This window comes from Alosa alosa, chromosome 13 (genome assembly GCF_017589495.1).
Source record: "Alosa alosa isolate M-15738 ecotype Scorff River chromosome 13, AALO_Geno_1.1, whole genome shotgun sequence".
Taxonomy (NCBI): Eukaryota; Metazoa; Chordata; class Actinopteri; order Clupeiformes; family Clupeidae; genus Alosa; species Alosa alosa.
Genome location: NC_063201.1, coordinates 1,412,525 through 1,423,435, shown reverse-complemented (window position 1 = coordinate 1,423,435; position 10,911 = coordinate 1,412,525). Strand labels below are relative to the sequence as shown.

Sequence of the window (10,911 nt, the reverse complement as noted above, 5' to 3'; positions counted from 1 at the left end):
GTGTGTGTCTCTCTCTAAAGGAGTTGGTCATGAGGCACTCGCTGCAGATCACCATCCTCACACACACACACATCTCTACCACCAGGTGGCGTCATACGCCCTTCATGAGATATTTACCAAAGCAAAAACAGAGTGAAATATTCAGAGGGGTAGTTTTGATAATGACGAGACGGCCTAAATGAGTTCTCCTCTTTCTCCCTTCGAGCTATTTATCTCGCTCAGTGTGCTCATAAGGAAATCCCACAGTGCTGTTAACAGCTTGGAAGTCCTTTTAAATGAAAATAATGCATTTGCACAAACAGCTAGTATCATTGTGTGGCTCTGGGTAGGGGATCTGTTATTGATTGACAATCCTCTGCACTTCCTCAACAGGAGCCCCCTCCATCACCATTGGCAGATACCATGACACCCGAGGAGGTAACCAACCCGCCATATCAATACACACGCTCAAAATTGCACTCCGATCAACACCAACACCTGGATCAGCAGCAATTTAACTGCTGTCAATCATGTTTCATAGCACTACTCCGATACGTTGCTCTGATTAGTTGGTTGGTTGGTGTGTGTGTGTGTGTGTGTGTGTGCGTGTGTGTGCGTCGTGTGTGTGTGTGTGTGTGTGTGTGTGTGTGTGTGTGTGTGTGTGTGTTGTTTTTAATAGATAAAAGCCTGGGAAGAAACTGAGCTGAACCAGCCAGTCAATTTGGATCAGGTCCGTGTGGACCCCTCCCCTTTTCAGTTGGTGGAGAGGACCTCTCTGCATAAGGTGAATGGGGGGGTTCAGGTCTGCGGTGAGGATTTGGGAATTTGGGGGTCTGAACCTGCATGGTGAGGCCACATGGTGGATAGACACAGCTGGAATGGGCACAGTGTGTACTGGTTTGACTGGCGTATGTAACTCAAGCTTGGGTGTGGTCACGTGTTGTGGTGGTAATGGACTGGTCAGAGGGCAGTTGACTCAACTCTCTCACGAGATTTACTTGCTGCAGCTGGCCAAGGGGTCAATATCTCTACCAAATCCAAACCATCTTATTATTTACATCACTCTACCCAAACTGTTAATGGAGAACAATTTCACTGACCGCCACTTGGAAGTGTTTTCACGGGTGAATTTGAGCTATCAGTAACCATTCATGTTGAATTAAAGAAGAGTATGTGGAAAATGCAGCATTCAAATGAACTATTAGTTCCAAGTAGCTTGTGGCTGGTGCTAGATAGGAGTGAGTCAGCCGCACAGCTGAGGCCGAATCAGTTGCTTACCCTCCCCCTGGAGTCTTTGATCACCCTCTCAATGAGTCAGACAGGCAGCATGAAACTATCGTCTGGGTAATTCAGATTCACAACAGCTGAGCCTGGCTAGTGAAGGAATCTCAAAGGAACCCCAAACACAAGATTGAGCTTCTTGTGTTTGTGTTTCAAACATACAGAACACACAGTTACCTGCTAGTATGATGCTCATTATCTACACTTTTCGTTTCGTACAAAAGTGTCTGACAAATAGGCCTACAGGACCTTACGTGTAACAAATAGGCCTACAGGACCTTACGTGTAACAAATAGGCCTACAGGACCTTACGTGTAACATGACCATTGTGTTTGTTTCCCTTTCCTCTGCGGTGCAAACTGAGTGGTGGGGGAAACACTAGTGCATTGCAAACTGAGTGGTGGGGGAAACACTAGTGCATTGCAAGGATGATGGTGGTGATGATGGCAGTGGTGTAGACTAAGGGACATATTGGGCTTCCATTTGTTTCATTAATTTTCTCATTGCCTCTCTCTCCCTCTCTCTCTCTCTCTCTCTCTCTCTCTCTCTCCCCCACTCTCTCTCTCTCTCTCTCTCTCTCACACACACACAGACACACACACTTTTCTCTCTGCTGGGCCTCAGCCATGCATATGTCACAAGCATTGGGAAACTGGTGGGAGTGGTGGCACTCAAGGAGGTGAGTCTTGTTCGGCGATCATTTCCAGCTCTTCCCTCCTCTTTTGATCATTTCCCCCTCTCCCCCTCCTCCCTCTCCCCCTCCTCCCTCTCCCCCTCCTCTTTTGCAATATTTGATCTGGTCCACCCTTGAGTGTAAATCATGTAGGTCATGCGGACACATAGGAGCTCAAAAAAACCTCACTAAGTGTTTGGTCTTGGCAAGCCATATCTAGCATCGCCTGCTTGTATGAGACGTAGTACTGTAGGTTTCCAGTGAAATTCATTTTCTCATACCTACCCTCCTGTGAAGATATTTAAATATTTCTTTGAACAGATGCATATTGTTTACCTTCTGTGCAATGGCTAAATGATGTCTGTATGCACGTACAGTAGAGGTGCTTAGGATGGTAATGTTATGTGTTTGTATGCAATAGAAAAGCCAGTACACTTCAATCACAATAGACTGGAAAAGTATGACCTCACTACCTAGCAACTAGCATAGTAACCATTAAAGTGGCACTTGACAATCCCACACATTCATTCCCTCTGTACACTGTGCAGACTCATTGAACGGCCCAATGCCATTGAAGATGACATATTCAGTTGAGTCTCCAAGGCTGAGATGACATCAGTTTCTCTTTATGTTGAAATTTATGTTGGAGGTGACATCACTGTCTGGTGGTCCTTGTGAATGTCACAGGGATTTGTACTGGCCCTCACCAGCACTCGGCCCGTCCTATTGGCTAATGCCTTCTGGGCTCTCCTACCACACTGTTGTTCCAGTTGGACTCGTGTCAAGTTTCCATAGCTAACTCTCTCTCTTTCTCTCTCTCTCTCTCTCTCTCTCTCTCTCTACCACTCTCCTCTCTTTCTCTCATCCCTCTGGTCCTTCACCCCTCCTCTCTCTCTCTCTCTCTCTCTCTCTCTCTCTACCACTCTCCTCTCTTTCTCTCATCCCTCTGGTCCTTCACCCCTCCTCTCTCTCTCTCTCTCTCCCTCTCTCCTCTGCTCCCTCTCTCCCTCTCTCCTCTGCCCATCACTTTCTCCTCTCTCCACCTTCCTCAGCTGCAGAAAGCCATCGAGGGCTCGACTCGCAGTGGGGTTCGCTTGCGGCCGCCCCTGGCCAGCTTCCGGGATGCCAGCCGCAAAGCCAAGAAGCCCCCGCACTCCCCCGCGTCCCCCGCGTCCCCCGCGTCCCCCGCGCGCGAGCACGAGATGTGGGCCGAGGCGGCGGGCAGGAGGGACGCCAAGGACGAGCCTGGAGGGACGAGGGTTGCCACGGCCACAGATACAGGATGCCGAGGGACCGGCAGCCTTCCCCAGGAGCCCCCCCCCTCCCCCTCCTTCTCCTTCTCCGCTATCCCTCTCTCATCCTTCCATTCTGCGGAGGAGAGGAGTGACGAGAGAGAGAGCGATGAGGAGCCGATCTAAACCATAAACACACACACATACACACATGCACACACACACACACACACATGCACATACACACACACACACACACACACACACACACACACACACACACACACACACACATACACACATGCACACACATACACACACATACACATACACATGCATATATACACATACACATACACACACACACACACACACACACACATACACATGCATATATACACATACACATACACACGCATACACACACATACACACACACACACATACACACACATATACACATGCATACACACACATACACATGCATACACACATACACATACATACACACACATACACATGCATACACAAACAACGCATACTGTGTACATACACTACAGTATACACCACTTATTCATACTTGTGAACACAACCTTTCTTATATTAAAACACAACACTGTGCTCTGGACAGTGGAGTTTTGATCTAGACACCAAAGAAGCTCTCAGGAGATGACAAACTAGCAAGTGGAGCAGGAATTCATGGTTTTTAAAGACTTTTATACTCCTAAAGCAGTCTTTTTGTATGCCTCACTCAGGTGTCTTTATGTCTTTAAACATTTTGGGACAGAGTCTCATCTCTTCTCACCTTTCTAAGTATCTTCCAGCTGGTCTTGTGACTGTGAGTGTTTTTGCAATTGTTCGAAACGTCCAATCTGCATTGTCATTCTAGAGTCTGCGCTGTAATTCTAAAGAGGCCTTTTCAGCCAATGAAATTCAGTCTGTGTTTGCCAATATGCTTTATAACGAGCCAATCGTTCAAAAAAAATGTTTACCGGTACTAATAATTCGATGTTTTTCTGTGAATCTGTAGTCCAAATGCTTAGTTGTTCTTTGGTCTAGTGTGTAACCCAAAAGTATAGTATTCAGAGTATTCAGATCCTGTGTGAGTGTGTGTGTGTGTGTGTGTGTGGAATGTGTGTGTGTGTGTGTGTGTGTGTGTGTGTGTGTGCACACGCATGTCCCTGCATGCGTGTGTGTGTGTGTGTGAGAGAGAGAGTGGGTGGGTGTGCATACCTGTGGCTAGAGCAAAACTCTCTTCAATAAGGACTAATTTTTTCTTTTATGTAGTAGATTCGTGATTATTACTACTGATACTCGTATAACTGTTATAGATAATAAATATTTTATGTACATCTCTGTTCTCTAAGTGTTCTCCCTGAATCAATTGACTTTTATTTTTCCAAAATAGTTTCATTGTGTTGTTACTTCACGTATTATAATACAGTAACAACAATAAAGCAGGGTCGGGGCAAGTTACCGTTGCCATTTTGGGCAAAAATGATCCCGTTACACAGTGACATTGTCATTTGTATGTTTATTTTCATTTGGGAAGGGGATGATTTGGGAGTCAGGTCAGGGGATGATTTAGGAGTCAGGTCAGGGGATGGAGGTGGTTTCTCGTGCAGGGAAAAGAGAAGGAAAAGTGAAAGAGAGAGAGAGAGAGAAAGACAAAGGAGTGAAACCACACTGGAGGGACCATCTTTTTGACAAGCTTTAGACTAGCATGCATAGGTAGGTAAGGGTGCCACAGAAAACAATATTCCACTCACAGATATATTCAAATCAATTCACCCGCAAAAAAATTAAGTTCAGGTTTGCTGATACGGCACATTTCCAAAACACATCTATTTAAAATGTATGAACCTTCTGAGGCACGTTCATGCCTGATTTGTGTCCAAAAACACATCTATTTAAAATGTATGAACCTTCTGAGGCATGTTCATGCCTAATTTGTGTCCAAAAACACATCTATTTAAAATGTATGAACCTTCTGAGGCATGTTCATGCCTGATTTGTGTCCAAAAACACATCTATTTAAAATGTATGAACCTTCTGAGGCACGTTCATGCCTGATTTGTGTCCAAATCAAATCCAAGTTGTTGTTCTGGGCGTAATTTGTTTTTCCACCAAGGGTGGATCACACAGTGACAAAGACCGAGACAAACAAACATTAGACAGACAAACAAATAAACAGCCACAAAGGGGACGGGAAAGGGACATACATGGACGACAAGAGATTAGAGTGAGAGTTTAAGAAAGAGCAAGAGAACACAAGAGAAAAATTAAGAAAAGAAAGAAAGACAACTGAAAGTAGTCATAGAGACATACATGGAGTTGTAGTCATAGAGACATACATGGAGTGGTAGTCATAGAGACATACATGTGGATGGTTTGCCATTGAAACACGCCAGTTAAATCATACAAAAAAAGCAACAGACAGAAAAACCCAGTCTGAAATCAAGTGGCTAAAACTGTAAACACATAATCCATAAACAGTAACATCCAAGGAAATACATTTGGCTTCTCATTATTAAGTTCATTCATAACATCTCTTATCTGACATAGAAAGCAATAAAAAGCCTGTGGGCTGAAGCTGCATCTCCCCGTAATTAATTCAGTGGCAAAGACAGTATTTGGTGCACTTTAACCAACTTCAATTCAAGACCATCAGTCATTTACCAGAGTTCTGTTTCTCTGCCTCTCCCTTCTCTCTCATCCCTCTCAGAGGGGAAGAATGGGAGGGGGGGGGGCACCGCAGCAGTGAATAGGGGATGATATAGCTTCAGGGGAAGGCTACCTACACCACTAAAAGAGTAAAGTTTGTACAGGCTTCAAGTTTTCCCTCCTCCAAAGAATTCTGAAATCAATAAACGAACACATATCATTGGCAACAGGTATCTGTCAGCTCAACCCTGGCCTCAAGTCAAGACAGAGAAGTCCAATGTGCAACTAAAGACCACGCTTTACCTGGCTTCCTGACCAAGTGGCTCCATCAGAGCAACTATTTATTTTGTGGATGTTTTTTTTCTTTTTTTTTACCTTTGTGGACAGTCTGAAGAGAGCTGATTGGTGGACAATGGCACAACCTGTTACCATGACTCCGCAGCAAGTCTCACAGGAAGTGAAGTCATGATTACAATGCTCGTGAGGAGTAGCAGCCCTAGGAGGCGGCTCAGGGAAAATGTGATCAGAAGCAGAGACAGGAAATAGAACTGGGCCTCGAGCCGTTGCCATGACTACTGTGTGACCAACAATATGCACTCCAACAAACAGGAGGAGGGGAACCTACAATTCCGTAGAAAAATAAACATTGTCCCAACATTGCATAAATAATCAATCAATAAATAAATTCATCGAAGTCAATAAACCTCAGAAGTAGGTTATTATAAGCATTATTTGTTTGTTTCTCTCCCCCTCAGAATTGTACACACAATCATCAAAAAGGTGAAAAGAAAATCGTCTCCAATTAAAGAATCACAATCTCATGATCATCCGTGACTCATGCAGATTTGTCTGGGTGCCCTAAAGCGATCTTTCCTTGTCCACTGCAAACGCACACGCTCCCCGCAACACACTTGCACATGCGAAACAGGAAGACATCTACTCACTTCTGAGTCACTTGGCCTGAGTTGTACAAAAGGTCGCGGGACGTCCTGTACCGAGGTCAGTCCACCCGCACCCCCAGGTCCACTCTGAGGGGCGCTCAAAGCCGCACAGATATTCCAGTGTTGTCCATTCCAAGCATTGTGATATTTACATGTCCCATGTTCGCCCCAGTGTACATCCCCACCTCCAGAACAGTGCCGCTGTGAAATAAACCCATTAGCTGGTGGTCCAGGGAAAACAACTCGTATGCTCCAAAAAAGGAATTTGAGATTTGAGTTGGTTAGTACAAAAATAAATGAATTAGTCCTGTGGCTGAAAATGTGAATGGGATTTGTATTTACATGGGTCCAGGTGTGGCCAGGTGACCATGGATGAGCTGAAGCCTGGAATCACAGGCTCAAAAGCATGTCTGTTGTGACATTTCCTCCTATTGAAGTCATGGTGATCTCCACCATATTGTTCCAGTTGATGCACTATTCCTGAAAGACCAGAGTCACCAGGCCGTCTTCAAGACATACCGTGAATACATATGTACTGTATGTTAAACTATAATAATCTCTTATAAGAATTCCACTGTCACTGAAATCTGTCTCTGAAACATTCTGTAAGCTCTCCAGGCCATTCTTTAGAACACCCCTCCTCTATCCTGACAATGCATTTTATGTGAGTGTTCGTTTTGAAGCAACTCAGCTCTGGCGGCCATATTGAGTGCAAAGGTAAGCCTGTTTTCTGCCAATTTTAATCTATACGACTTCCTGCCAGAGAATCTCAGCTCACTCATCCTGGGATTCAGTGCAAAACTCTATACAGTGTTCTTAGCACACCATGAGACACGAGCAGACCGCATGCATACCACAAGACAGAATAGGAAGCACTCGAGGATACAATGCAATACTGTGCAGCAGTGTTTATGTGGATTTGTGTGTGTGTTCCTTCGTCAAGGGTTCTGCCGTTTTATTTCAAACCTTATGCTTGGTTTAGTGACAACCAGGAGAGAGGGACCACATCTTTTATTTTTCTAAAAGAAAAGGGACCCCTGTGTATTGAAGTAGCATCAAATTAAATCTATTAAAATAAAGACTTATTAATATTGATGTATAACAGGATATCCAAGGCATCTGTAAAACTCAGTGAAGAATCCCAGAGCATACACAGACACAGATTATGTATCTGTTTTAAAGAAAGTACACGCACATCTGTTTATCCTCACAGAGAGCATAAAAGGATGGGGTCATTACTTTTGTTTATTACTTTTGTTAGGTGGGAATTGGCCTTTAATTCTATGCCTGATTTCAATCTCTTACATTTTCATAAGATTATTTGACCTGGGGGAGAGAAATAAATCTGATGTCTTCTTATGGTTTATGTATCTTACAGTTGTATATATTTATATATATGTTTTTGTAGTTTTTTGCTTTAGTAGAAAATTATTATTGTTTCTGACATATCTTATTACTAGATACCGTTAATATTTCATAAAACGTGAGATTACAGCCACTTCCCCATTAAAAGCATGCAAGACCTCAGTCATTTTATAACTCTCTCTCTCTCTTTCTCTCTCATTCTCTCTTCCAGTTGACTCTTCCCTTCAGCCCCATGGAGTTATTTAGGGATAGAAGAAAAAAACTAAGAAAACAATTAAAAAAACAATTCAATTCATATTTCTTTTCGTATTAGCTCCATCAACCTGCCACTTTAAAGTCCATGATGCCATGTCTCTGTTTCCAAGACCAAAGTGTGTAATACCTGAAAATCAAAGGGTTAGTTGGTTGGTAACTGGATCCCTCTAAAACTGCATCCCTCTAAAAGTCCTCCATTCACACCTGTTAGTCAATTGGTGCTTATGGGCGTGGCTGATGACCCCTCCATCTCTTGCTGTTTCTCCTCCAGCATTTCGATGACAGAAGGGGTGACATCAGAGGCTTTGCGCTCCGTGACCTGTCCTGGACTACTGCCGCCGGTGGGCGGAGTCCCATGTGCGGCGTGTGCTGGGCTGCTGCCTCCAGTGGGCGGGGTTCTGTGCGCAGGGGAGGGGCTAAGAGTGACTGACTCAGGCTCCAAGCACGACGTTACTTCTTCTTCCTGTGGAAACAGAGATTCTCAATCAGGCTGGTTACAATCTCTCTCTCTCTCTCTCTCACACACACACTCACACACACACACACAGATACACACATACCTGTGACAGTAACGACTAGTTAAATAGACCAGTATACACTCACAGACATAAACTTTCATGCCCAAACTTTCATGCTCACTTGATCAAGGAGTGACTACCAATGCACACAGACATTCTGGCACACATTACATCATATTTCCCAATTAGCAGACAGATCTTATTGCAAAGACACCTGAGTAGATGAGTGTGTGAGTGTGTGTGTGTGTGTGTGTGTGTGTGTGTGTGGGTGCTTACACATGCATTGTGACCTTTACTACTCAGTAAGAGCTATGCGTATGTTTTGTCTAGCCTTTCTCTTGTTGGTGTGTGTGTATGTGAGTTTATGTGTGTGTGTGAGAGTGTGTGCGCATTCTGTGTGTGTGTGTGTGTGTGTGTGTGTGTGTGTGTGTCTGGTCCCTAAACAGCAGGTGAGCGCTTGTGTTGTGAGTGTCTCGCGTCTTGAGGCCCATGGCCCCCTTGCTGCTCTTGGTTGGCTGATTAAGAGCATGAATGATGACAAGTGACAGCTTAGCCCATGTTGTGTGACAGTGCCTAATAAATTGATGTTTCCTGGTCATTAGCAAAATAAAACTCTTGTCATTGATTAAATATGTATCACCAAATATGGTCTTTCATTTCACAATACTCAAAACATCTGTGTTTTGTTTGGGAACTTGGAATGCAAATGTGGTTCTGCAAAGAATTAAACAATTTGCTGTATTTGAACATATTTGATGCATTTGTCTCTATTTGCTGTATTTGAACATATTTGATGCATTTGTCTTAACTTCTGCTCTGTCCGCTATGTTGCAAGTCTTTATTCTCTCTATAATGCATTCGTTTTATTCTCAACATCTTCACAACTGACTGAATGTCCAATATCATTATCACCAAATGAATGAATTTCAGATGAAAATGTCTCTGTTGATCAATGGCAGACTCCTCCATTATCAGCATGGGAACAGCTTATCCATTGTGACCCTTGACCCCACAACCCACCTTGACCTCTTCCTCCTCTTGCGTCTCCAGCAAAGGCGAGTGCTCTTTCACTATGTCCTCTGCAGTCGGCACGTTTAGGCCGCCCTCTGAGGCGGTGGCCACACCCACAAACCCTCCCACCTCTGACTGATAGGCCTCCATATGGCCCGCCCCCCATAAGTCCACCAGTGGCGGGTGGTGTGTGGGCGGCTGCAAGCTATGGATGGTGCTGTTGGGCGTGGCTTGCAGTGAGTGAGAGGTGCTGTGTAGCCTCTGTTCTAGGGACTGAGAAATCAGAAGGGAAACAGGGGGTGACGATGCATTGCACAGGGAATGCATTCATTATGAATTATATCATTCTGCTGGGATAACCACATGGAACACTCACTACTTGAAAAAACATACATAATATATAATAGGAGCTACTCTTTAATGTATTGTACAATATTGTATTGCTCCATGACCTTGCATAGGGCATCTTTCTTCAGGATATTGCTTTAGGGACCTGTTAGATATGTTGTACAAAATAATAGAGATGCATAATAATTCATAATGTGTATACTGTAGGTGAAGCAAGGTTTGGCAAGTGCATAGGATGAAACACATCACAAAAGCTATCATTGTCTCTGACAGAAGGTCGCATAGCTGAGTTGAGAACATAAACGTGCAAATCCTCAGGGCCTAAGAGTGAACCACAACAGATGTTAAAAGAAGAAACAGCACACCCATACAATTCATTTGTATGCATCACACTGTTTGCAAATGGTATGCACTTCACAAAATGACTTTGCATGGTCTTATGATGCCATCGTTCACTGATCTTAACTTCTCATGAAAGATTATACAAATATAAAGTATTTTAAAGAAAGTTGAATTGCTTAGAAAAAAACTATATTGCCCTAATTATGGCCCAAATGTTACTGTTTTTCTTGGGTCAACAACTTCTATTCTTTCAGAGCTAACGCAGCTCCTATTCAAATGGAGTAGAGAAAAACAGTTAGATG

General features: G+C 43.8%; 2 protein-coding genes across 7 annotated transcripts in view; one reads left to right on the top strand and one right to left on the bottom strand.

Moving 5' to 3' along the window:
• clcn1b (chloride channel, voltage-sensitive 1b) overlaps nucleotides 1–3,351 on the top strand; it is a 43,432-nt gene extending 40,081 nt beyond the window's left edge. The window contains exons 20-23 of the mRNA XM_048260583.1: nucleotides 373–417; nucleotides 659–763; nucleotides 1,853–1,939; nucleotides 2,986–3,351. Of these exons, the coding sequence (XP_048116540.1) occupies nucleotides 373–417; nucleotides 659–763; nucleotides 1,853–1,939; nucleotides 2,986–3,351 (603 nt within the window). The remainder of the gene's footprint in view (nucleotides 1–372; nucleotides 418–658; nucleotides 764–1,852; nucleotides 1,940–2,985) is intronic.
• A 1,331-nt stretch (nucleotides 3,352–4,682) lies between these two features.
• The window catches only part of fam131bb (family with sequence similarity 131 member Bb), a 44,268-nt gene continuing 38,039 nt past the window's right edge, over nucleotides 4,683–10,911 (bottom strand). For all 6 annotated transcript variants that reach the window (XM_048261037.1, XM_048261039.1, XM_048261040.1 and 3 more), the window contains 2 exons: nucleotides 9,929–10,192; nucleotides 4,683–8,853 (listed from right to left, as the gene is read on the bottom strand). In XM_048261037.1, coding sequence (XP_048116994.1) covers nucleotides 8,602–8,853; nucleotides 9,929–10,192 — 516 coding nt within the window. In that variant the 3' untranslated portion in view covers nucleotides 4,683–8,601. The remainder of the gene's footprint in view (nucleotides 8,854–9,928; nucleotides 10,193–10,911) is intronic.